Below are 27375 nucleotides of genomic sequence, written 5' to 3' on the forward strand. Positions count from 1 at the left end.
TAAATCTCATTCATAATTAAGTAGAGCCACTGGCATGCCGTCATGATTGAATCAATGTGTTAGGCCCAGAGTAGACACACAGAGATGTTGACACCAAGGAACTTGAAGTTGCTCAGCTTTTCCACAGCTGACCTTTCAATGAAGATTGGTGTGTGTTTCCTGACTTCCCCTTCTTGAAGTCCATAATCAATTTCTTTGTCTTGATGATGTTGAGTGTGAGGCTGTTGTTGCAACACTACTCAACCAGCTGATCTCTCACTCCTGTACACCTCCTTATCACTAACTGAGATTCTATCAACAACAGTGGTGTCATCAGCAAATTTATAGAGAGTGTTTGTGCAGTACTTAACCATGCAGGGATGAGTGTAGAAAGAGTAGGGCAGTAGGTTAAGCGCACATACTTGAGGTATGTTTGTGTTGGGTGTCAGAGGAGGAGTTGTAATGATTGAGAAATCTGACTAGCTTTGGAGGCAAAAACTAAACACTAATCAGCTTCATATAATTTATTATTTAATTTTCTGTATTATTTAGTATCTTTTTAACCTTATTAAGTCCTCTTCCATTTTTCTTAATTTCACTGGTGATGTCTAATTTAGACAAACTTACACAGGATTTTACCTGCTATTGCAGCCCTATATTAACTAGTTTCATTGAAGAAGAATAGTTAACTGCCTGCCTAATACAATTCAATAACTTAGTAATGGGATATCCAATGTAATGTTTCACAGAATGCTAGTCATTAGAAGGTCAGAAAGCCTCACATACAGGGTTCTCTGAAGTCAAGAAAGAAAATACTCATTGCTGGACGTTTACTCTCCAGTTTTGGCAGTGCCCAGAGTCTATGACATACCATGCCGCTTCCACCAAGTCTCCCCTGAGGTCAATAGAAGGTAAAAGTTCAGAAATTTATTGGCTTCCTAGGACAATCCCTATGGTTATCTGAATCTCATGGGATGGTTATTGAGAGGTAGGAAAAGCATGAGAAAATATATGATTTCCTTAACCATTTTATTTTGTTTCTCCTCAAGTATATTGCATGTAGTCTTAAACACCAGTTTTTTGTATGAGTTGAGCTGTTTTCATCAGTAGGATATGCTGTGATGATAATTTGTTCTACCTCAGGACTAATTGAACTTGTAGATAACAGGCAGTATGCTTGCTTACATTGTGAACATGAACAAAATGTGTATATCAGCAGATGTGTGTGATAGCAGCAGAAAGAAATTTGGAGAGGAAAGGAGGAAAGAATTTTTAGGTAGATACCTGACAATAAGCTGGTTGAAGATGATACTAAGTGGTTACAAGGAGACTGAACTTACTAATGAAAGGAAATTAAAGAGAAACGGTGCCAGGGTGGTGGTAGAGGCAGATAAATTTGGGGCATTTAAGAGACTCCTAGATAGGCACATGGATGTAAGTGAAATGGACTCAGGACTCAATTTCAATTGCATAGCCCCTTAACCTGTCTTTCAAATAAAAAGATGGTTCATTGGTAAATTAAGAAACGCTTTCACAACATAGTTGCATGGAAGTAGGCACAAGAGGGATGTCAGAGGTAAGTTTTTCACACAGTGTGGTGGGTGCGTGGAATGCACTACCAGCAAATGTGGTAGAAGCGGATAAAATAGGGTACATGGGTAGGTACATGGAGCTTGGAAAATTAGAAGGCTATGCAGTAGGGAAATTCTAGACAGCTTCTAGAGTAGCTTACATGGTCGGTACAACATTGAGGGCTGAAGGGCCTGTAATGTGCTGTAGATTTTCTATGTTCTATATGAAATACAGTATATCTCTTGTTAATCCTCTCTAGTAAAAGCAGGAAACAACAAGATGCAAATGTTACAAAATGCAGATAACTTTTGTGAAAGTAATTCAACAAAATAATGACTGAAATGCTGTCCAGTTTTCCTTGATTCTTCAAAGATTTTTAATGTTTTTTCTTGTAGATGTAACAGGCAAGAGTTCAGGAACTTTGAGAGCAGTTACTGAAATTCGTATCCTTTCAATATTTGTGAGCTTTTTATTGTTAATCAAATGAAGGAGACTAATTTATTAAATCCTTTATTTAATTAGAATTTGAATAGTTTTAAAATAATTTCTGCAACAATACTTGTTCTCTTTCAGAAGCTTAGTGAGAGTATTAATTCCAAAAAAAAATCTATTTGAAAGAATTTTAAAGTTATGTAGACTAGACTTTAAAAATGTGTGGTAAAGTGTAATAGGCAATAGAAGCTTTCTCGTTTCTTGATGGAAATATTGCCACTAGATGGCAAGAGCTGCACATGTTACACTATTCTTTTTTAAATATTTGTTTGCTGTTGAAAATTAGTTATGCTGAGACTGGAAAAGACCGCACATTGTTAAATTTTCTGTTTCATTACTAAACATTTAACGATGTATCAGTTGGTAAATGCTGTTATTGAAATGACATTAACTTAATCCTTAACACGAATGTACACAGCGGTACAATTTAGAAGCATTTTCAAAGAATTTCCTTACTTCAACTATATACAGTCCAGAGTGCTAGATGATGTATGTACAATAATTAATAGCTTTATGCTTTTTTAAAATTAAGGCTCTTAAGAAACTTATGTGCATTTATGGAAGAACTGGAAAGGAAAATGTAATGATTGGGTAAGGCTTGACAGAATAAGAAGTTTTCAAAATATTAGCATTTTTCAAAATTGTGCAATTTAAAAACAAGAGGTTTTTGTGAAAACAATTTAATTAGAGGTAACGCGAAAAGTTATCGACTGCAGCCTTCCTACACATTAATCTTCATCATTTCTCAAGCATCTAACAAATCATATAATTGGTCTAAATTTGGAAAGTTTGTTAATCTTGCTCTGGATTTTTCAGTGTTTGTAAAAACAATATTGCAGCACATTCAAATAGAAGAACAATTCAACATAAGAAATTAAAACATGAATATGAAATTTAACTCCTTATGCATGTTCCACATTTAATAAGGCGATGGATGATTGTTTTTCTCAGTGCCATTGTCCTGCACTAATTTCTTGATTCCCTAATATGAAAAAGTTTGCTGATTCCTGTCTTCATTATTCTCAATGCCTTCCTGGGTTTGGAATTCTAAAGGTCTAAATCCTTGAAGGAATTTATTTTTATCTCTATCCTGATTGGTTGACACCTTTTTTTGAAACTGGGACCTCTGTTCCTGGATACCCCAGCCTGTGGAAACATCAACTCATCATCCCCATGCTCAGCCCATTTAGACGTTTCTGTGTTTCAATGAGGTCACCTCATCCTTCTAAACTTGAATAGATGCCCTGTTTAATTTCTCTTGCCATCTCAGGAATGAATCTATTCGACATTTGCTGCACTCCCATTTTGCAAATGTCTTATTTTAGATAGGAAGACTAGATCTGTGCACAAGATTCCACATATACTCTCTCCATACTGTTTATCTTCCTAATTCTTGCTATACTAGCAAGTTAACCTTTTTTGCTTCTTACACAGTCCCTCAGGATTGAGGATGTCTTACTTCTAATTTAATTTTGTAGATTCTGCAATGAGTAATGAAGGCGCTGTTGGATTTACAGAATCTTCTACTGATGAGGCAGATGGTGGCTGAGAGAGGAGTGATCCCCTGCTTCCACCACTTAGGCAAGGACCTCTTTGTGGTCCTGGTGCATGGCCTCAAGGTTTTCAATACATTAATAGAGTATAGAATGCAAAAACAAGGAAGTCATGATGAATGTTTACAAAACACTGGGTTACCCATGGCTGGAGTATTATGTTCAGTTCACAGTGTTACTCTCTGTGTGAAACTTCCAAAGCAGATAGGAGATATTTACTGAAACAATTTTAAGAATAAGGACATTAGTTTCAAGGATTTCTTGGAGAAGCTGGATTGTTTTTCAAGGGATGGATAAGATGGAGAAGGAATCTCATGGAGTTATTGAAGTGTTTTAACAGAACAGTTAGAGAATAACTGTTCATATCAGTGAAAATGCCAAGAAGACATAAAATGCAGGTTTGTGAAAAGAAACAGAAATGGCATGAAGAACAGCTTTGTTTTGAAGGGAATGATTAGTGCATTGAAGGCACAGCCAAGAGTAATAGTAGGGTTATTGTCAATTGTGGCATTCAGAAATGAGTCTGATAAATATGAAATGGAAATAGTTTGCAGGCCTCAGGAGAAAAAGAAGGGACTGTATTTCTTTTGTATACTGTATGGCCATGATCTTTATTGTAATATATCTCTGATTTCTGGCATTGTTATTTAGGAATGTCAAAGATACTCTACTAATGCAGTAAACAAGGATATAGAGAGTGTAGCAAGCCAGTGTGTTTAAATTAATATAATTTAAGTACTAATATATCATACTACCTATATACCTTGGCTAGTTAGCAACTTGCATGAAATGCCGTGGTCTGTCTGATGAAAGTAATCCATATTAAAATCAGGTAGATGCTTCAAAATTTTGACCCAATGATATGTATTCTAGTATGGATGATGTATGGTTTTGGAAGCAGCTTTAATGTGCTGGCATCCTAATCAAACATCTACTTTTCCCTTTGTGGTGGTATTCATAGGTTTTTGAGGTGATGTTGAAACTTTGGTGAGTTTTTAGATGAGCTATGAAACAAATAGAAATTGTTCAGTTCCTTGACTGTTCTTTTTGAATCCAAAAAAGCAAGCAGAAGCTATTCTATCATATTCTTGGCAGGTGCTTTAAATGATGGTAGGCTTTGTGCAGTCAAGAAGTGAGTCAGCGAGAAACCATTCACAAAAGAATACACAGACTTTTACTTTGTGTTGTAGCTGTAGCATTTATGTGGCTGGTTCAGTTCAGTTTCTCATCTATGGTGTTTCTCCAGATGTTGAAAGGTGTTTTTGTGATTAAAATGTGAGTGAACATCAAATGAGATAGATTTATCCTTGCCCAGCAGTTGCAAGGGAATTTTTACTTGGCACTAATCAGCTGGTCTAGATGTTCAGCTTTTGCCAGATGCAGCCATGTTTTATTTTGTATGGATCTGTGAATGGAGCTAATAAAGGCTGAAGACAGACCCTGCCTTGCACAGCATATCCAAGGGCTGAGACGATTGACAAATACAAACAACTTCCTTAGTGCTGTCAGTTTTACCAGGAGATCTTTTTGAAACATACTGTTCAATGATGTTATGATATTAAAGCTGACCTTACCACTGGAATTCTGTTTATTTTTTCTGCGGACCACTACTGCAATAAGTTTGGAAGCTGAGTAATCAAGGAAGACACTTAATAAGCAGATTATAGAAGTACTGTTAAATACACAGTCAATGATTGTCTTCGGCCTTTCACTAACGATCAAGAGCAGGATAACAGAATGATAATCATAAATCTTGGATTTTGTGTACAATATAATGTATAGTGCAAAAGTTTTAGGTAAAAGTATTCATCCCCCTTGGAAGTTGTCATGTTTTATTGTTTAATAACACTGAATTGCAGTGGATTTGATTTGGGTTTTTTTGACATTAATCAACAGAAAAAGACTCTTTTGTGTCAAGTGAAGACAGATCGCCACAAAGTGATCTAAATTAATTACATATAAAAACACAAAATAATTGATTGCATATATATTCACCCTCTTTGAATACAACACACTAAATCATCACTGGTGCAGCCAATTGGTTTTAGAAGTTACATAATTAGTTAAATGGAGATCCATTTTTGGAGACCTGTGTGCAGACAAGGTGTTTCAATTGATTGTATTAAAAATACACCTGTATCTGGAAGGTCCAACAGCTGGTGAGCCAGTACCCTGGCAAAATCTACACCATGAAGACAAATGAAAAATCCAAGCAACTCCGTGAAACAGTTATTGAAAAGCACAAGTCAAGAGATTATATAAGAAAATTTCCAAGTCACTGAATACCCCTTGGAGTACAGTTAAGTCAATCATCAAGAAATGTAAAGAATATGGCACAGCTGTAAATCTGCTTAGAGAAGGCTATTCTCAAAAACTGAGTGACCGTGAAAGGAGGGGACTAGAGAGGGAGACCTATACAACTTTGGAGGAGCTATAAGCTTTAATGGCTGAGATGGGAGAGGCTGTGCATACAAGAACTGTTGCCTGGGTGCTTCACCAGTCGCAGCTTTATGGGAGAGTAGCAAAGAGAAAGCCACTGTTGAAAAAAAAACTGAAATCTTGGCTAGAATCTTCCAGAAGACATGTGGGAGACTCTGAAGTCAGCTGGAAGAAGATTCTATGGTTTGATGAAAACAAAATTGAGCTTTTTGGCCATCAGACTAAAAACAATGTTTGGCGTAAGCCAAACACCACACATTTTCAAAAGTACACCATCCCTACCATGAAGCATGGTAGTGGCTGCATCATGCTGTAGGGATGATTCACTGTAGCAGGCCCTGGATTGCTTGAGAAGGTAGAGGATAAAATTAATGCAGTAAAATATAGGGAAATCCTGGAGGAAAATATGATGCAGTCTGCAAGAGAGCTGTGACTTGTGAGAAGACATTTCTTTGGGTTAATCATCACAGATGGAACCTCAAATCGGGAGCAAAAAAGCAAGATAGGTATTGTGAAAGAATAATCCATTGTTTCAGTTTCATGGGAGATTAGAGAGGAATGTTGTTAAAGACCTGTTAAAATCTCCAAAGTCATCGCGGCTCTTCTTTGCAATTTTGCTCTCATACAAAATTAGTCATTAAAGAAACTAAAAAGGGAGAGCAAAGAAAAGCAGAAGAAAGTAGTTATACTTGCCTTTCCGTTGGCTACATGGAACTATCCATATTCCAATCCTTCACTAGTAATGCTCCCCAACTCTTTCTCTGCTACATTAACGAACTCATTGATGCTACTTCCTGCACCCATGTAAGGCTTGTCAATTTTATCAACTTTGCCACCAACTTCCACTTCCACTCCACCTTCAGATTTATTAGGTCCATCTCTGACACATCTCCATCCTTTCTTGATCTCTCTGCTTCCAAGATCTTTTACAAACTCATTGACTTCCACAGTTATGTTGACTACACCTCTTCTCACCCTGTCACTTGCAAGGATGCTATTCCCTTCTCTCATTTCCTCTGTCTCTGCTCCATATGTTCTCATGATGAGGCTTTCCATTCAGGACATCTGAAATGTCCACCTTTTTTCAGAAAACAATGTTTCTCCTCCATTGCTATCAATGCAGCCCTCATCTGCACCTCCTCCATTTCTGACACATCTACCCTCAGCTCATTATCCATGCTCATCCATGTTCCCCTTGTCCTCTACAAACCTCAGCAATAATATTCTCCACAACTTTTGCCATCTCTAACAAAATTCCCCATCAGGCATATCTTGTCAACCCCTCCCGTCCCCTCTCCGTTTTCAGAATTGTTTGCTTTCTCTATGACTCCCTTGTCAGCTTGATCCTCCCTACCAATATCCTCCCAGGCACTTATCCCTGGAACTGTCCAAGTATTACACCTACCCCGATACTTTCCTCCCTAACTAATTTTCAGGCCCCTAACTAGTCCTTCCATGTGAGGCAGTACTGATGAATCAAGGCTATCATTTATTGCATCCAGTACTCCTCCTACGTGGTCTCCTCTTCATAACTGAGGCCCCACACAGATTGGGGAAATTGCTTCATTCAGCACTGCCACTCTTTCTACATAACAACTAGATTCTCTCAGTAGCCAGCCATTCTAATTCAATTTCCCTTCCCTCAATGACATATCTGTCTGTGGCCTCCTCTACTGCCAAGTTGAGCTAGATGCAGATTGGAGAAACAACACCTCATATTCCATCTTTGTAGTCTCCAACTGATGGCATCAACATTAATTTCTCTCACCTCTGGTACAAACTCCCCTCTCTTTCCTTCCTACCCCTCCCCAGTTTTCCCTTTTCCCTCTAGTCCCACCGTCTTGACCTGCTCATCAGCCTTACCTTCCTTCCCCTGGCTCTCCACCTCCTTCCCTTTATTCCATGGGCCATCATCCTCTAATCAGTTTTCATCTTCTTCAGCCTCTTCCATTTAACACCTTGCAACTTCTCACATCATACTCACTATCCTACCAAACCTTTCTATCTTCCTCTTGTCATCTGGATTCATCTAGCACCTACCAGCTGGTGTAGTCTTGCTCTCACCCAACCTTATTCTAGCTCCTGTCTCTTTTCCAGTCTAGATGAAGGATTTCAGCCCAAAACGTCAATTTCACTTCCCTCCACAGATGCTGCCGGATCTGCTGAGTTTCTCCAGCATTTTGTTCGTATTTATGTGTGTTGTTCCAGATTGGCAGTATATTGTGTCGAGAAAAGTACTTGAGGGCAAACTTTCAGGGCAGATGAGTAGAATTAATTTGACACTTCCAAACAGCACAATAAACTGAACTCCCTTATTCTGTAGGATGGATTCACATGGGAAGGACGTACCACAAAGCAGAATTAACGACTGTGATTAAGAACTATTGCACCTGTGTTTTTTGCAAGATTTACTAACTCTTTAAATTTATTTTTCAATCATCCTGTTTTTTTTCTTGAAAGGAATCTCTTTTTCCTTCACCTTGCAGTTTTTATAGGGAGTGGGTTTCTTCTTTGTTTAATAATTTGTTAATCTGGTTAAGGGTATTTATTAGATTGAGATTTTTGATTAATTTTATATATTTATGCTATGTTCTCAAATATTTTTCTCAATTATAATGCATGTTCTTTACTTTATTGATTGCTCCATGCCTGTTATTTGGAAAATAGAACAGGGAAAATGTACGATCTAAATATGGCATGATGTATTAAAGATGTCATCTTTGCATCCGGGAGAATTTCACTCATTCACTTGCAGGACAAGCAATGATTACCAATCCCTAATTATCTGAACTCATGCCTATAAATTATTCCTCCAGACTTCTGGATAATACGAATAAGATGCTGCAAAAAGAAAGTTCTACAAGTTGTAGATTGTTGTCTTCCAACATTTAATTAATTAGGTTTAAAATTTTCTGCATTTTCTTTAGCTTCTTTATGGTGAAAAGAATTTTGTGATTTGTTCCCCAACTGGTTCTGGAAAGACTGTCATATTTGAACTAGCAATCGTCAGAATACTGATGGAAGTTCCAAAACCGTGGTCCAATATAAAAATTGTATACAGTAAGTTTAATACAAAGGTTTAAATTAAGTCCTTTTATACTAACACAAAACACTTTATTTCTACTATAATTTAAAAAAATAAATGCAAAACCGGTGCTGTGTTTCCACCTATATTCTGTTAATTCTGTTGGTATATTCAGCTGGCATATTTCAACTAAAATACAGTTTATTCACAATGAAATCTGTACATAGATGTGATTGTGAGATACACAATTGCAGAAATACAGCCAAACCATTATAATAGCCCCCTATGAGAAGAAGGAATGATTTGCATTTTTAGTCAATAATTCTGAACTGGTTTACAAAATGAATACTGTGAGTATGTACAGTATAATTGTGCTTTATCTTTAATTTTGAAAGGAACTTGTCCAATTTGTTCCGTGACGTTTCTTCAAGACACGTAATGGAATCTTTCCTTTTCCTAGTGGCTCCAATCAAAGCTTTGTGCAACCAGCGATATGAAGATTGGAAAGAAAAGTTTGGATCTATTGGATTAATGTGCAAAGAACTTACTGGAGATACAGAAATGGATGATTATTTTGAGATCCAAGATGCACATATTATCTTAACTACTCCTGTAAGTTTCTGCACTGAGGAAACAATGCAAATATAATAAAAATATAAAAAGGAGTGATAACTCAGTAGAAGCTACCTTTATTAGAATGTTTCCTTAAATTAAATTCCCTTAAGTTTATTTTCTTTGCATTTACAACAATATGATGTTTCATTGGGCTTCATAGACACATAAATACTTTTGAACTGGTAGCTAACCAGGATTATTAGAGAATTTTGTAATGAAAGCATCCTCCTAGTGATCTCAAGTTCCAAGTTTCATTCATTGCATTATTTAGAGCAGGGGTTCCCAACCTTTTTTTATATACCATAGACCAGTACCATTAAGCAAAGATCCATGGACCCCAGGTTGGTTTAGAGCAATTACAGATTGTAATTATTCGGAGCAAATAACACAAAATGTTAGAAAACAGAAGAGTGCTATTGCTGAATTATGGAAATTTATGTAAAGAAGGAAGTAATTCATGCCATTGTGTCTTTGCTGATTATTTGCAGGAACTGTCAATTGTATTTATTTTTATATTTCTTATGCCCTTTTCATTCTGTTTCCAGTATTTTAACATTGTTCCTGTTTGGACATTCCATATCCTTAAAACTTAAACTGAGAATAATGTTAACCGCTTTCTTTACTGTAATTTTAATTTTATGTCTTCTAGTTCCTGGCTCTCAGATTAGTGGAATTAACAATTTGCAGTTTAATAATCTAAATACTTAAATTAGTTTTCACTGGATGAGCAAATGTCCGTGTAACTAAAGCCTTTCCTTATCATCTTTGGAGTTATTTTTCACCAAGAATCCCAAAAGTGGACACAGTAGCAAAGGCATATCAATGACTTAATTGGTTTAGGATTATCCCTTTTGCAGTCTTTACTCCTGTAGATAACTCTAGAATTTCATATGCTTAATTTTTTGTTTCTTATCCTCATCTGTATCAGTATAACTAAATTCAAATGATAAATTAAGCAGAATAACGAAGACAAAACAGAACCTTGAGAAATATCAGTGTTTACAACCCTGCAATTAACCATTGTGCATTGACCATATGCCCAACCGTATTCTCTTTAATAAAGTATGCTGTCATTTTATCAACATGTTCCATGGATGTCACATTTTTAAATGCTTTTGAAATTTCATATCTAAAGTACTTTTATCAATATTGCTATTTCTTCAACTTTACTTAAATTTATGAAATATGACTGACTTTTTACAAATTTATCTTGAGTGTCCTTAGTTAACTGTTGTCATTCAGAGCAGCTATATGACCTTACTAAAATAACTATATGACTTCTAGAAGGTTATCCACTACCAACATTTGACTAAATTACCTAGTTATTTTCTTTATATCCCTAACATGTGTTTTGAACAAATGTGTTAAATTGACAAGCTTTCCATTTTCTTATATATGAAGGCTTTTTGGTGATTGTGGTCTTGGTCTTTTCTACTTCCAGAGTACAATATATAAATAGGTACGGTAGAATATCAATGTTCACAAATAGGGTATTAGAGTATAGGTTTGATGAATGTATTCCTACATGAATTTTTAATTACAATAACTAAGGAATGGAGCATACCCCCATTGATAAATAAGGAATGCTGCACACTCAAACTAATTGAACAAAACTATTTTGGGAATGTTCTTATGGTCCTATCAGAAGTTGTAGCCATGTAGTTTATATAAATGTATTTTTGACAAATTTTGTCGAGTTTCCAATTTTTTTTCAGGAAAAATGGGATACTATGACAAGAAAATGGAGAGACAATTCATTAGTACAGCTGGTACGGCTTTTCCTAATTGATGAGGTAATGGTGTATATATTGCACAGTGAAATGTTCCAACTTTTGAAGTCATTAAGCTAAAAATTGTGCGGTACCTATAAGAGGCATGTCAAAGTATACTGCATGAGCTTAAATGGCAAATATATTATGGTAAACTATGTATACCTGTATGGACACGCCCCTCTGCTGACTGCTCCTATGGCTCCTCCTACAGACCCCTGTATAAAGGCGACTGGGGCACTGCTCCTCCCTCAGTCTTCGACAAGTCGCGCTCTCTTTTCGCTGTTAATAAAAGCCTATCGTTCACTTCCAGTCTTCTATAGTTATTGATGGTGCATCATATATCTCCAGCTGTCATTGGAGAACTAGCAAAAGAAAACTGTAGATGATAGGGCTATGGTGTAATCGAAAGGATTGGAATAGTAGTTGCTGTATATAGGGTTAGTCCTTAATTGCTTGTTTTCTTCAAAGATTCTGTCCTGGATTGCTTGAATGGTGTGGATGGGAAGAAATGGGGGTTTGTCAGCCTGGGCAGAAGGAGTGAACAGCCCATATGACCTCCTATTCAAGTTAGGCATAATGACCCTATTCATTTCACAGAACTCAAGCTCAAAGTGAAATGCCTTAAGTGGTTTGTTAACTATTTACTTTAAAAGTGTTGTTACTGAATTGGTTTGAGTTGTTTTTGTAACCATTAAAAAACGAATTTAATGCTATTTGAATTGTTGTTATATATCTTTGATTATTATCAGTAATTTAAAACTGATTTAACTTTTGACAATAGCAGGCTATCAAAAAGCCATTAGAATATGCTTGGGGCAAATCTCAGGGTTTGCGTGATCTACATTATGAAGCAAGCCACTTGAGGCTGTATATACCAGGAAAATGTTGTAATAGGATTTACAGGAACAATTATACTAACTTGAAAGCAAGCTTAGTATGAGGGCCAATTCATTCTTGGGCCTCATCTGTGCAGAAGAATCTTGTGCAAGTGATATCAAATCATGCATTACATGCCTTTGTTCTGTATAGTCAATAGTGTCCTATGTATTATGTACATTTAGCAATCTAGTTTTGTGGCACATGAAAATGTTGCTATATGTTGTAGCACTCTAGGCTATTGTTCATTGAAGTTAAAAGTTGCTGTTCATTTCACCAAGTTATTACTTTTTTTTAACCTTTGAAGAAATTTCGGACATTTTATATGTTTAGACCTTTTGAAGAAAATTCAAGTTAATTCATTTCCATTTTCTGAAGTGGCAAATTTCTATTACTGTAGGCACATGTTGTGAAAGATGAAAGTCGTGGTGCAACCCTTGAAGTTGTTGTCAGCAGAATGAAAACAATTCAGTCAATTGTCTTGCGTTCATCTGGTCAGCCTGCAGATAAAGTACTGAGATTTGTTGCAGTTTCAGCAACTATTCCAAATGTTGAAGATGTAAGTCTATTCACATCTTTCTGGATAAAGTAAGATTTCAGAAAGAAAGTAGAATCATTTATCATGACATTTTAAATTTTATTTGTACATCTTTTGTTTTGCCTTCTAAGATTGCAGAATGGTTATCTGATGGAAAGGGACCAGGAATTTCCATGAAGATAGATGAAAGCCATCGACCTGTAAAGCTCCGCAAAGTTGTACTTGGATTTCCTTGCTCGAATAATCAAACTGAATTCAAATTTGACCTGAGCCTGAATTACAAAGTAGCTAGCGTTATACAGACATACTCTGAACAAAAACCAACTTTGGTGGTATTTATCCTTTTAATTCTGATTATGACTTTTAAAGTTGATTATCAATAGTTCAATGATGTTTTATTAAAGGACATTTTTAACTTTTAGTTCTGTGCTACAAGGAAAGGCGTACAGCAGTCTGCATCCATACTTGCAAAAGATGCCAGATTTATTATGACCATGGAGCATAAGCAAAGGTAATATTGAAATCATGTTGAAGGGCACACTTTTTGAAGTTTGGAAGGTGAATTTGTAAATTCACAGACCTGGATGAAATCTCAAATGTTACCCACCGTAATTCTTTTTTATATGATTAGACAGTAAATAACTAGTCAATTTCAGACCTTAAGATAACTTACTTATTGCCCGTTATGTTGCTGGCTGTTACGGCAGCAATGAAGGTCTTCCATCTTTGTCTGTCCAATCTATTACACACAGATGTAGAAGAATTACTGTTCATGTAACAATTTTTTTGACCAGTCAGGTTTATTAACCCTGAGTTGAGGATTGGTGGTCCACTCTTAGTCTTTGATCTGTTTGGCATGGGTGACCCTACCAAGAACCAAAGCACAAGACCCTGACTCTAGCCAACATAGTTCTCTGGGTCATTGAGGCATGGAAGTCACCAAACCCTACAGCACAGTTTTGGTCCTCTTGGATAAAGATCATAAGATATAGTAGCAGAATTAGGCCATTTGGCTTATCGAGTTCTCTGCCATTTCATTATGGCTTACTCCCAATATCCCTTCTTGCCCTGACTGATCAAGAATCTATCAACCCCTGCCTTAAGTATACCCAATAAATTGGCCTCCATAGCCACCTGTAGCAACAAATTCAACCGATTCTCTACTCTCTGGCTAAAAACATACCTCCTCATCTCCATTCTAAAAGGACACCCCTCTATTCTGAGGTTGTGTCCTCTGGTCTTAACTCCCCCACCATAGAAAACATTCTCTCCACATCCACTGTAATGAGGCTTTTCAACATTTGATAGTTTTCAATGAAGTCTCCCCTCATTCTTCTGAATTCCAGTGAGTAGAGGCCCAGAGACATCAAATGCTCCTCATATGACAAGCCTTTCAATCCTGGAATCATTTTCATGAACCTCCTTTGAACCTTCTCCATTGTCAGTACATCTTTTCTTAGGTAAGTGGCCCAAAACTGCTCACAATATTCCAAGTGAGGCCTTTCCGATGTTTTATAAAGCCTCAACCTTAATAATAAACATAATCATAATAAGTACTTTATTGATCCCGAGTGGGAAAGTCTTTAGTTAAAGCAGCAACATTTTAAAATGCACTAAGCAGTGTGCAGACTTAACTAATAATAAGGTACAGAATAATAATATCCACAATGATAATGTATGAAATAATAAAGCAGAGACTATTGTACTATGATGTATGATTGTACATAGAAAACCTACAGCACAATACTTTCCCTTCGGCCCACAATGCTATGCCAAACATGTACTTATTTAGAAATTACCGAGGGTTTTATATTCTAGTCCTCTTGAAATGAATGCTAACTTTGCATTTGCCTTCCTCACCACAGACTCAACCTGCAAAATATAAATTAAGAAAAGCCATTTATTTTTGGCTTGAGATGTTGAAGTGACTATTATTAGGTACTAAAGAGAAACTGACAATCATAGCTTTAAGTAAAGTCTTTATGTTCTTGTCACATCCATTTATTTATACCTTGCACATGACATATAATATGGAGGGAATATTTTGTGCTAAATGATTTTGATTTGTATTGGTCTAGTAAAGGCTGTTTTCTTTTCAAACATTTTCTTTCTTTTGTAAGGAATAATTTATGCATAGAAATAAGAAGGTAAAAAAGGATTGTACAATCCAACACATTATCCCCCAGAACTTCCTCTATCTCCAAAGGGATCCTACCACTAACCATATCTCCATATCTTTACCTCCCACCCTCTCCACCTTCCACAGGGATCACTCCCTCCATGATTCCCTTGTTCATTCATCCCTCCCCAGTAATCTCCCTCCAGGCACTTATCCCATACACCTCTTCTCTCACCTCTATTCAGAGCCCCAAACTGTCTTTCCAGGTGAGGCAACACTTCACCTATGAACCTACTGGGGTTGCCTTTTGTGTCTGTTGCTCCCAATATAGCCTCCTCTACATTAGTGAGACCTGTCAAGCACCTCCATGCCATCCACCACAAGCAGAACTTCCCAGTGGCCAAACATTTTAATTCTGATTCCCATTCCTGTTCTGACGTGTTGATCCATGCCCTCCTCTTGCCAAGGTGAGGCAACCCTCAGGGTGGAGGAGCCTTATATTCTGTCTGGGTATGCCTCCAAACTGATAGTATGAATAGTGATTTCTCCTTCAGGTGAACAAAATTACTCCACCCCCTCTCTATTCCCCAATCTGACCTATTATTTCCTCCTTGGTCTTTTCCCTCCCTTTCTCCTATTGTGTACTCTCCTCTCCTATCAGATTCTTTCTTTTCTAGCCCTTGACCTTTCCCACCCTCTGGTTTCACCTATCACCTTCCAGCTAGCCTCTTTACCTTCCTCCCACCTTTTAATTCAGGCACCCCCTTCCCACTCTGTCCTAAAGAAGGGTCTCAGCTGAAACATTGACTGTTTATTAATTTTCATAGATACTGCCTGACTAGCTGAGTTCCTCCAACATTTTGTATGTGTTGCTTTGGATTATGTAACTCTCAAAAATAAATCTGTGGGATTAGTGGGTTGCTTCCTTTAACTCTTGCAGAACCAAAGGCAGTCCTACACCTTCTATTTTGAGTCCTTTGACAGTTTGTTATTGGCACTTATTGACTTAAGATATTTGACCTTCAAGAAACATACATAAAATATTGTGCTTGCGCTTATTTGTAAGTCTTTAAAGAAACATCATCTTGAATTTTTAAGGAAAAACTTGTTTTGTTTCAAAAAGTAATATCTGAATTTATTCTTTTATCCAACTCTTCTGAACACAATAGACTGCAAAAATATACTAATTCAATCAAGGATGCAAAGCTGAGAGGTAAGTTATTTATATTTTGAATTGTTTTATAAATGCAATTCTATGTTTTTCCTGAAGCCTAAAATGTGTTTTAATAGATCTGTTCACATATGGAGTTGGTTACCATCATGCTGGCATGGATCTATCTGATAGAAAAACCACTGAAGCTGCCTTCACTGCAGGAGATTTACCAGTACTTTGTAAGTCCTTTTGGATGGTGCTTTTCTTATTCAACTTTCTTTAAAAATGTTTAATTGTTATAATATCTTGTTTGCATCTTTTGGGCAGTTCAAGGTAAATAGTTTTAGGAGGCAATTAAACATGATTAAAAGTGTATTTTTACTTTCAAGTGTCTTGGAAAACAATAGCAAGATCTGGGGATTGTAACATGAATCCTTACATTAAGCTCCAACTACAATGTAACATGTGACTATCCATTCCTTTAGTTGACCAAATAACAACCACCAACGATGAAGTAGTAAATAATTTCTATAAACTTAGATAGATGAGCACTATACAAAAATGTCTATTTTGGAAAGCTACATTTTGAACTCAGAATATCTGATTTTACATTAGAATCAGTATTTTTTAGATGTGTGCAGAATTACCTAAAACAGAAATTAGATACCGTGACAGCCTACTAAGGTTATCAGTGCTTGCTTTGTGACTTTATGGAAAGTAGGATTTTCTTCAGTAACAAAGTCTTTGGCCTGAACTGCTGAGAACTGCTACACATAAATGCAGCAAAGTAGAAAACTGTGATCTTATAGTTAAAATAAGTTTTGTTTCAATTCCCTATGGAGAAAAGGAGAACAAGAATACTCCTGGATCGACAGGATTCCCTCTCCATAGAGTTTGCCCTGGTCTCTTTCCTTACCCCTCACTGTCCTCCTACACTCAGGATATACTGAAATAAAATTCTTCACCCAGGTGTGTTGCCTATAAACGTATGATAGACAGTGGCTGATTGTCATTATTAATTAAATGGAACCCAGGGTCTCGTTTATCAGATTCACAGATTGCTAATCTTTGGCCATAGAAGTCCACAGTCAGTAGCTCACAATGTATTAGGAAATTTGTGATCATTTAGTCCAATTAACTTCGTAGAAAGCGAACTATATATCATACATCCTCACATTTTCCCAAAATGCATAATTTTTGTTTTGAAGAGCTATGACAGTTGTGCAGAGTAAGATCTTGAGAACATGGGGACAAGTAATCTTTCAGTTTGTTTAGGTTGACATTGCTGCATATTATTCCTCCATGTTTGAAATGCTTTCCCTTGCCAGAGGGTAATGTGCCAAAAGCATTTCTGGGCAATAGAATACTCCAGCTGTATCTGGCAAGGAGGGGGGAGGTGTACCAGTGTGGTTTTGTTCCAGGTCTGTTCATCAGACCTTGACCTTCTATCATCTTAGAGCTCCTTGTTATTAGCTAGTTCCGTCATGGGCAAAACCTTCCAACTCATAGATGTCAACAAAATAGAGAGAGTACAGAGAAGATTTACTAGAATGTTACCTGGGTTTCAGCACCTAAGTTACAGAGGAATGTTGAACAAGTTAGGTCTTTATTCTTTGGAGCATAGAAGGTTGAGGGGGGACTTGATAGAGGTATTTAAAATTATGAGGGGGATAGATAGAGTTGACGTGGATAGGCGTTTTCCATTGAGAATAGGGGAGATTCAAACAAGAGGACATGAGTTGAGAGTTAAGGGGCAAAAGTTTAGGGGTAACACGAGGAGGAACTTCTTTACTCAGAGAGTGGTAGCTGTGAGGAACGAGCTTCCAGTAGAAGTGGTAGAGGCTGGTTCGATTTTGTCATTTAAAAAAAATTGGATAGGTATATGGACAGGAAAGGAATGGAGGGTTATGGGCTGAGTGCAGGTAGGTGGGACTAGGTGAGAGTAAGTGTTCGGCACAGACTAGAAGGGCCAAGATGGCCCATTTCCATGCTGTAATTGTTATATGGTTATATGGTTATCAGAGATCTTCAAAAGGCGGTACCTGAAGAGGGTGGCATCCATCATTAAGGACCAGGACACACCCTTTTATCAATACTAATATCCAAGAGGACTCACAGGAACCTGAAAACCCACACTCAATGTTTTAGAAACAGCTTCAAACCCTCTGTCATCAGATCTCTGAACAGTCCATGAACACCACCTCGTTATTAATTTTTACGGTATTTTTTGTAGCTTAGAATCATTTTAATATCTTGCAATGTACTGTTGCTGCAAAACAACACATTTTACAGTATACATCAGTGATAACAAACCTGATTCTACATGATCTCCCTTTGTCAGAGCCCAGTGTGCAACACCAACCACATCTTAAAAATATTCATGTTCCAGCATCTTCCACTGCTTTGAACTGGAGTGGAAACAAATTATTCACTACTTTGTGAGGCTGAGTAAAAGTTTCCTCATTCATATCTAAATATAAGCACAATTTCAATTTTGAAGATTTATTGATTTGTGTTTATATATGAGCTTTTCCAAGCTGATGATTGGAAGTTTTCTTCTGTGATTATTTTCAGTTACTACCAGCACTTTAGCCATGGGAGTGAACTTGCCAGCACATTTAGTGGTCATTAAATCCACAATGCATTACGCAGGAGGGATGTTTCAAGAATACAGTGAAACTGATATACTTCAAATGATGGGCCGAGCTGGCCGACCTCAGGTAGTGATGTAACAAATAACATTCTTCTGGAATCTATATCGGGTCCCAGTTTTGCACCATGTATATCAAATAATGAAAGATTAAATGTCTGGATATCAGTGACTCTTACAGGGTGACCAGAGGTCTTAATAATATTGGGGCTGTCTGGAATTAAGGGCTTTGCCATGTCACGCAGTCTGTATTATTTGGAAGTTATTTGGCTTCAATTCTCAATCTTATTCTTTACTCACTTAGGATTTCCAGAATAATGTTAAAAGTTTTGTACCACTTGGGCCTTAATTTTGAGATGCGGTGTTTGTGTTTTCGACTGTCTCTGTCATGCAAAGAAGCAAAATATTTGAAATACCAGTTGGAAAATGTGAGGAAGGATAGAAAGGAGCTGTTTCTCTTAGTCGGGCCTTGCCTCCCTTCCATGCTGCTATAGTCTTCACTGAACTCTCATTTATTTCCTTTACTACAGGCTCCTGCATCTAGCCCAAATTGAGGCCTTGTAAGTTCTCAGGATATGGTTTACTTATGCCTTGTTTAGTTACAGTAACACTTACCTGGTTTGCTAACCCCCTTCAGATAAAAGTCAGCATTCCTTGAGTCTTCCTATTTGCCTATTGCACCTGCATGCTAGTCTTCTGTGGTTTGCAAGCGAAGACCCACAAATACCTTTCTTCATTTAAATCAACTTTTATAGTTTTCCTCCTAAAGTAAGCACCTTCACATTTTCTCATATTATACTCCATTTGCGAACGCTTGCCAAGCCTATCAGTGTTTCTCTGGAAACTGTAGAAATATTTCTCCTCACAACTTGCCTTTTTTCCAGATTTTCTATTATTCACGCATTTGGCTGCAGACATTCTCTTCCTTCCTCTAAACCATAGATACATTTGTAAGCAATGGTGATTCTAGTATTAATATCTGCGGCACCCCTCTGATTATAGATGGCCAACAGACACTTTTCTCCTTACTCATGATTCCTGTTAAATTGCCATGCTTGTTCTGTATATAAATTTCCACACTATAAAGATTTATTTTACAAAGCAACCTTATGTGGAACCTTGTTGAATACTTTTTAAAAATTCAAAATGTATTATATTCACCAGTTCTCTTCCATCTAGTCTAGCCATGTTCTCTTTGCTCAATCACGCTACAGTATATCTTTTCAAAAGTTCTTTTTCCACCTCATGTATGATGGCTTCTCAAATATTTCTTAGCAAGAATTTTTAAAAATTCTTCCCATATTTGCCTCTTTGTTTATTTTCCTTTTCTTAATTAACTTTTTTTAGCCCTTTCTTGTTGGATACTCAAACTTCCCTCAAATCTTTGGGCCTATCTCCAACTGTTGTCACTTTTTGTTTCTTTTACTTCCAAGCCAAACTGTTTGGATTCCACCCAGTAAAGCTTGGGATTTCTTTTAAATTGATAGATGGAGAAGAGTAATTTAAACTGGCAACACACCTAGATAGTCCATGAGCCTTTGAATTGAGATCAATCTACCTAGCACTGCCACTAGCAGTTTTACAAGATGTTTGTGCCAGCATGCCTTATAAATCTAGAACATTACCCAGCATAATATACATATATATACTTACTGTAATTGATTCACTTGTTCATTTATTTTTTTCTGTATTATCATGTGGCACTGTATTGCTGCCACTAAGTTAACAAATTTCATGACATATGCTAGTGATATTAAAACCAATTCTGATTCCTTTGTTGATGGACACCTAATCACCTTAAAAGTTATTCAAAGATGAATCTCTAATCTTTTTTCAAGCAATTAAAGTTTAGAATTAATTGACACAAGTATTGTGGTTGATACTTTGCAGCAACTTCAAAGTCAAAATCAAGTTAATTGTCATGTGTGTGCAGGTGCAATGAAAAACTTAACTGCTACAGCATCACAGGCACATAGCATCAAATGCACAACATTTACAAGAATTTTTTACATATATTAACATACATTATACAAGAAAAAACAGAACAAAAAAGAATGAAAAAATAATCAGTCATTAAGGAAAAGGAAAGACTTCCAGTTGTTTTTTTAACTACTTCTTGGTATCTAATTGTGTTCTTGTCTGGATTAACATATAATGAAGTTAATTTAATTTCCTTTTGAAAATTTACCTTCTTGGTTGAAAGTGTTACGAACCCCGTAACTGGGTCACTTACCAGCAAAGATAGAGAGGTCCGTTGAAGTCTGATGGTACTATTTTTAACAGTATTTATTGGTAAAAATACACAAAAATAATATCAATGCAAACATACAGATAATATACGTCGTCAATACTAATTCTAAAAGTGCGGGTATAATGATAATCAATAAGAAATAAGCTCTATCGTTGTCTAGGGGATAATGTATTGTCCAATGGAAATATAAAAGTCACTCAGTTCATTCAGGCTGCAGCCTTTGGTTGGAGTCAAGAGAGAGATTTTTAGAAACTTGCCAGCTTTTCCTTTTTATGATTTCGATCCTTCGAGAGTTTTGTTGGTGTGGCCTCTTCCTTAGCTAAAGCCGTTCTTCCATGGCGAGCCCTCCAATTCCCAGGCAAGGGAAAAGGACGCACGCGAGCCCCACCGGCTGTCGCTGTTAAACGCTGTCACGGGATTTCTAGCGTTTCTCCTGGTGCGTCTGAAGGGGTTGTTCCCCAGACCCTCTTTTATCCTTACTCACTGGGTCTCAGATGTCAATCAGGTTGGGATGATGCAATCCCTCAACCAGCCCACTCTGGTCACCCCCTGAGGGCTTCAATGAATAGTACAGTACTCAATACACAATTCCGTCTCCAAGAGACAATAGCCATTATCAATGGTTCCGTCTTGCTGAGGCCAGGACACATCCCAAACCCTTGTGGATTCTGCGTGTCTCTCTCTCATTTCCTGGGTCCCAGACCCGAATTAGTAGCGATCTTGCGATTCTCAAAAAGGAGGGGGCTACTTTGTACCCTTCGGCCCCTCAGAGTTGTGGCACATTCGTAACAAAAGCAATTTATAAACTTTATTGCTTGTTACCATTTTAGTCTGAAAGATGAAAGGAAGATCTATGTGTCTCTGTTCTGTGGCTTGCACTTCTGCAGGACAATTCAATCACATTTTTGCTTGTGAAAGTGCCAGTGTTCAACTTTACTCATGATGCCTACAATTGTGGCAGCATTTAGTAGTACCTATGCTATTTCTTAATAAAATTGTTGAACCACTATTTGCTCATATTCATACCTGTGAGATATAAATTTGTTTTATGTACAGAGCTGCTTATTGTCATAAGAAATGTTTGGTTTATGGATGCATAAGTAGAAACACTCTGGGAGTGAACTCACATATAAAATACAAACTGGATATATGAAAAATTCCTCTGCTACAAAATACCGTCAACATGGTGGAAATTCAGTGGTGCAAATGTTTACATGACCACTGTAGTAACAAGAAATTGTATGTCTAATACAAATTTGAAACAATAGAACATAAGTTTAGGGTGATATGTACCCTGCTGAGTTTAAACTGTTTTTTTGGATAATAAATAGGGTAGTCCTTTGGTGTGGTCACGTGTTCAAAAGTCATGGTCAGCTGTAGTGATCAAAAGTAATAAGGCTCCAGAAATACATGCAAAATAGTTGCCTAACCTGAGTTAGAAGAATGCTAGGGGAGATTTGATCCCTGACTCAAGAAAGTGACTCTGATTATTGCAGGATCAGAAGTATTGGAAGATTCTGTAAAGGTAATTTCTGGACTTTTTAATATTCTGTATATACAAGTGTAAAACATTAGTCACAATCAGAATCAGGTTTATTATCACCAACATGTGTCATGAAATTTGTTAACAGCAGCAGCAAAACAATGCAATACATGATATATAGAAAGAAGAAAAAATAAGTAGATCAATTACACTAAGTATATGTGTATATTAAGTAGACAGATTAAAAATTGTGCAAAACAGAAATTATATGTGTGTGTGTATCTATATATCTATATGAGGTAGCGTTTATGGGTTCAATTTCCACTTAGGAATTATATTGCAGAGGGGAAGAAAGTGTTCTTGAATCACTGAGTGTGTGAGGTAATTTCCAGACTCTTTAATACTCCGCCTAATCATATATAAAACTTTCAGTTTTTGAATATTGTCTGCAATTTCTTTCAGTTTGATACCAGTGCCACGGTAGTCATAATGACTAGAAATCGAACAAAGGACAAGTACACACTGATGTTAAATGGAGCATATACTATTGAAAGCAGGTACTCTTTTCTATATAAAAAAAACAGAGAATGCTGGTGGTTCTGGCAGGGTAAGCAGCAGCTGAAGATGAAAAATGGAGTCAAATCCTTAAGTATCCTTCATGCAAGGCATCAACTCTCTCTCTCCAGTGATGCTTCTTGGCTACCCAGATACTTAGAGCATTCTCAGTTTTTACTTTAGAATCAGAATCAGATTTATTATCACTGGCATGTGTCGTGAAATTTGTTAACTTCGCAGCAGCAGCAGTTCAATGCAACACATAATATAGATGAAACGAATAAATAAATAAATAAATAAATTACTGTGTATGTATATTGAATAGATAAAAAATCATGCAAAAACAGAAATAATATATATTAAAAAAATGAGGTAGTGTTCACAGGTTCAATGTCCATTTAGGAATCGGATGGCAGAGGGGAAAAAGCTGTTCTTGAATCGTTGAGTGTGTGTCTTCGGGCTTCTGTACCTCCTACCTGATGGTAACAATGAGAAAAGGGCATGCCCTGGATGCTGGGGGTCCTTAATAATGGATGCTGCCATTCTGAGACATCATTCCTTGAAGATGTCCTGAGTACTTTGTAGGCTAGTACCCAGGATGGAACTGACTAAATTTACGACACTCTCCAGCCTCCTTCAGTCCTCCCATACCAGACCATGAAGTAGCCCTTCAGAACACTCTCCATGGTACATCTATGGAAGTTTTTGAGTGTTTTTGTTGACATACCAAACTCTTCAAACTCCTAATGAAGTATAGTCGCTGTCTTGCCTTCTTTATAACTGCATCGATATGTTGGGACTAGGTTAGGTTCTCAAAGATCTTGACACCCAGGAATTTGAAGCTGTTCGCTCTCGCTACTTCTGATCCTTCTATGATTATTGGAATGTGTTCCTTTGTCTTGTCCTTCCTGAAGTCCACAATCAGCTCTTTCGTCTTACTGATGTTGAGTGCAAGGTTGTTGCTATGACACCACTCTACTAGTTGGTATATCTTGCCTCTGTACACCCTCTCATCTCCATCTGAGATTCTACCAACAATGGTTGTATCATCAGCAAAATTATAGATGGTATTTGAGCTATAAGTAGCCCCACAGTCATGAGTGTAGAGAGAGTAGAGCAGTGGGCACCCCTTAGGTGCATCAGTGTTGATCAACAGCGAGGAAGAGATATCATCAATCCACACAGATTGTGGTCTTCTGGTTAGGAAGGATCCAATTGCAGAGGGAAGTACAGAGGCCCAGGTTCTGTAACTTATCTATCAGGATTGTGGGATTGATGGTGTTAAATGCTGAGCTATAGTCGATGAACAGCATCCTGTCATAGGTGTTTGTATTGTCCAGGTGGTCTAAGGCTGTGTGAAGAGCCATTGAGGTTTTTAACATCTGCTGTTTTATACTCCAACTCTAATTTCCTTAGTTGAATTGAATGATACCATAACGGGCTTACAGAAAATTCTTCCTACAAGGAAATATTTCCTTTTAAAATGCTACTCAAAATAACTTTAACACTGAAATGTAATATATTTCATGTATTCCACATTCCTGTCATGCTCAGACTCTGAAAGTGAAGCTTTAACTGTTAGTTTTGGTTTATTTGGCATGAATATGGACAAGAAGTCAATGACGATAAATGGCTGGCAGTATTCAGAAAGTATTGAGATAAACATTTAAATCCCCTAGGCATAGAAGGCGATGCACCAAGTACTGAAAAATGGGATTAATACAGATGGGTGCCCGCTGGTCTGTGTGGGTTGAATCTTTGTCATTTATCTATCCAATTTCTCTAGAAGATCATGGTGGAACCAGCCTCTACCACAACTGTAGTATGTTCCAGATTCCAATTGTATTTAAAACAGAAGTTTTTCCTATGTCACTGACTTCTCTTCCCTGATAGTTGATATTTGTGATTTCTCATCCTCAACCCACCCACCAAAGGAAATGGTCTTCCACCATCCATTCTGTCTAAACCATTCATCATCTCTTGCAGGTTTCCAAAGAAAACATCTTCTCCAAAGAAAACATTCCCTGCCCATATAATCTGTTGTTGCAATAGTAGATCCTCAACCCAGCAACCATTCTCATAAATCTTCCCTCGATTCTCTATATGTCTTTATATCCTCCTTATAATGAGGCAACCAGAATTGCATACAATACTCCATTTGAGGCTTGACCCAGTGTTTTATAAAGATTCTGCATGACTTTTCTGCTTTTATACTCTATACCTTAATTGATAAAGCCCATAATTGTATATATCTTATTAATTGTTGTCTCAGCCTGTCCTACCACTTTCATTGACTTTTGCACCTATGCCCCTAGAACCCTGTGCTCTAGCACCCTTTTCAAAACAGTATTTCTTATTCTGTATTTGCCTCTCCTTATCTTTCTTACCAGATGGATCACCTCACATTTCTCACATTAACTGTATTTAGTATAAATCTACCCATTCAGTCAGCCATTAATATCATGGCACAATTTATCACTATCCTCTTCATAGTTAACAATATTCCATTTTTTTGTCACCTGCAAATTTAGAAACTACAAATTACAACCCAAATTGAAATCATTAATGTAGAACAAAGAAAACAACATGCTGACACCAATCCTTTGAGAACTCACTATCTTGGGTCTGATAAATAACCTCACTACAATTGGTTTTTTTTGCCAATTACTTAACTAACTTTGTATATATGTTATTAATTATTATGTACTTCTGCTTTGCTGATAAGCCTCTAATGTAATCACTTATCAAAAACTCTCTGAAAAACAATGTACACCACATAAACTACATTTACCTCATTAACTCTATTAGTTACCTCTTCAAAAAATTGGTGAGACTTTATTTGTCCTTAACACAGCTGTGCTGCTTGCCTTAATTAATCCATTGAGGGATGACCATGAGGAAGTGAACTTTCAGTGGAAACTAGCAGCAAAGGTGATGGATCTTGAAAATATGTGTTCCATTCTGAATTTCATAAAAATGTATTTTATTGTTTTGAGGAAATAACCATACACTCCTAATGTCTTTTTAGAGATAATAGAAATACATGGAGCTCACATGTACAGTGCATATGTTACAGGCAAAATTACAAACAAATACAAATAGAATTAAAATCTAGTTCGCAAGTATTAAGAATTTATTTGTCATTGGTGATGTCCTCTTTAATTTGTAGATGTTCACGATGTAGGTCACATCCCTTAGACTGACTTATTTCACCCATCCAGTATTAATCCAAAGTCATCCAATGCAGCTCTTGAACAATTCCATAATTTTTCTGTAAATTTATATTACATATTGATTACATTGCGGATGGGTTGTTTTTCCTTTTATCAATTCCATTTAAGTTTTGGAACTATATATTCCAAAGTCCCGATGACTGATTTCAGACTCTGAGGCTGACAGGTGAACCTACAGAAAGCATCCAGCCCAGATGGAGTAACTGCCTGAATACTAAAGACCATTCCGATCAACTGACTTAAATGTTCATCAATATCTTTCGCCTCTTATTTAGGCAGTTTAAGGTACCCTCCTGCTTCAAGCAGGCATTAATTATACCAGCGCCTAAGAAGAATATGGTAACCTACCTCAATTACTGTCATTCAAAAGCACTTACATCCACTGTGATGAAGTGATGAGATTGGTGATGAAATATATCAACTCTTTCCTGAGAAGGGTCTTGGATCTGCTCCAGTTTGTCTACCATCACAACAGGTCAACAGCAGATGCCATTTCATTGGCTTTTCATTCAACCTTGGAATATCTGGAGAGCAAAGATGCATGTATCAGGATGCTCTTCATTGACTACAGCTAGGCATTCAAGACTATCATCCCCTCAAAACTAATCAATAAGCTTCAAGACCTTTCCCTCAATACCCCCTTGTGTAACTGGACCTTTGATTTCTTCACATGCAGACTCCAATCAGTTTGGATTGGCAGCATGTCATCCACAATCTCCATCAGCACAGGTGCACCACAAGGCTGTATGTTTAGCCCCCTGCTCTACTCACTTTATATTTATGACTGTGAGGCTAAGGACGGACCCAATGCCATATTCAAATTTGCTGATGACAACATTGTCATTGGCTGAATCAAAGATGGTGATGAGTCAGCATATAGGAGGGAGATTGAAAATCTGGCTGAGTGGTGCCACAATAACAAATTCTCACTCAATGTCAGAAAGACCAAGGAGCAAATTATCGACTTCAGGAGGAGGAAACCAAGGAGTCAGTCCTCATCAGGGGATCAGCGGTAGATAGGGTCAGCAACTTTAACTTCCTCTGTAACTTCCTCTGGAGGAACTCAGCAG

The 27375-nt window shown here is 37.1% G+C and overlaps 1 protein-coding gene across 1 annotated transcript in view; it reads left to right on the plus strand.

Annotated features, from left to right (window-relative positions):
* The window catches only part of hfm1 (helicase for meiosis 1), a 103700-nt gene that overhangs the window by 1601 nt on the left and 74724 nt on the right, over positions 1-27375 (plus strand). Inside the window, exons 2-13 of the mRNA XM_073063920.1 lie at positions 1947-1994; positions 2462-2532; positions 8963-9095; positions 9521-9672; positions 11391-11468; positions 12724-12882; positions 12993-13193; positions 13284-13372; positions 16150-16193; positions 16271-16372; positions 18708-18853; positions 22980-23074. Coding sequence (XP_072920021.1) covers positions 1947-1994; positions 2462-2532; positions 8963-9095; positions 9521-9672; positions 11391-11468; positions 12724-12882; positions 12993-13193; positions 13284-13372; positions 16150-16193; positions 16271-16372; positions 18708-18853; positions 22980-23074 — 1318 coding nt within the window. The remainder of the gene's footprint in view (positions 1-1946; positions 1995-2461; positions 2533-8962; positions 9096-9520; positions 9673-11390; positions 11469-12723; positions 12883-12992; positions 13194-13283; positions 13373-16149; positions 16194-16270; positions 16373-18707; positions 18854-22979; positions 23075-27375) is intronic.

The sequence above is a fragment of the Hemitrygon akajei genome, chromosome 12 (assembly GCF_048418815.1).
Source record: "Hemitrygon akajei chromosome 12, sHemAka1.3, whole genome shotgun sequence".
In the NCBI taxonomy this organism is placed as follows: domain Eukaryota; kingdom Metazoa; phylum Chordata; class Chondrichthyes; order Myliobatiformes; family Dasyatidae; genus Hemitrygon; species Hemitrygon akajei.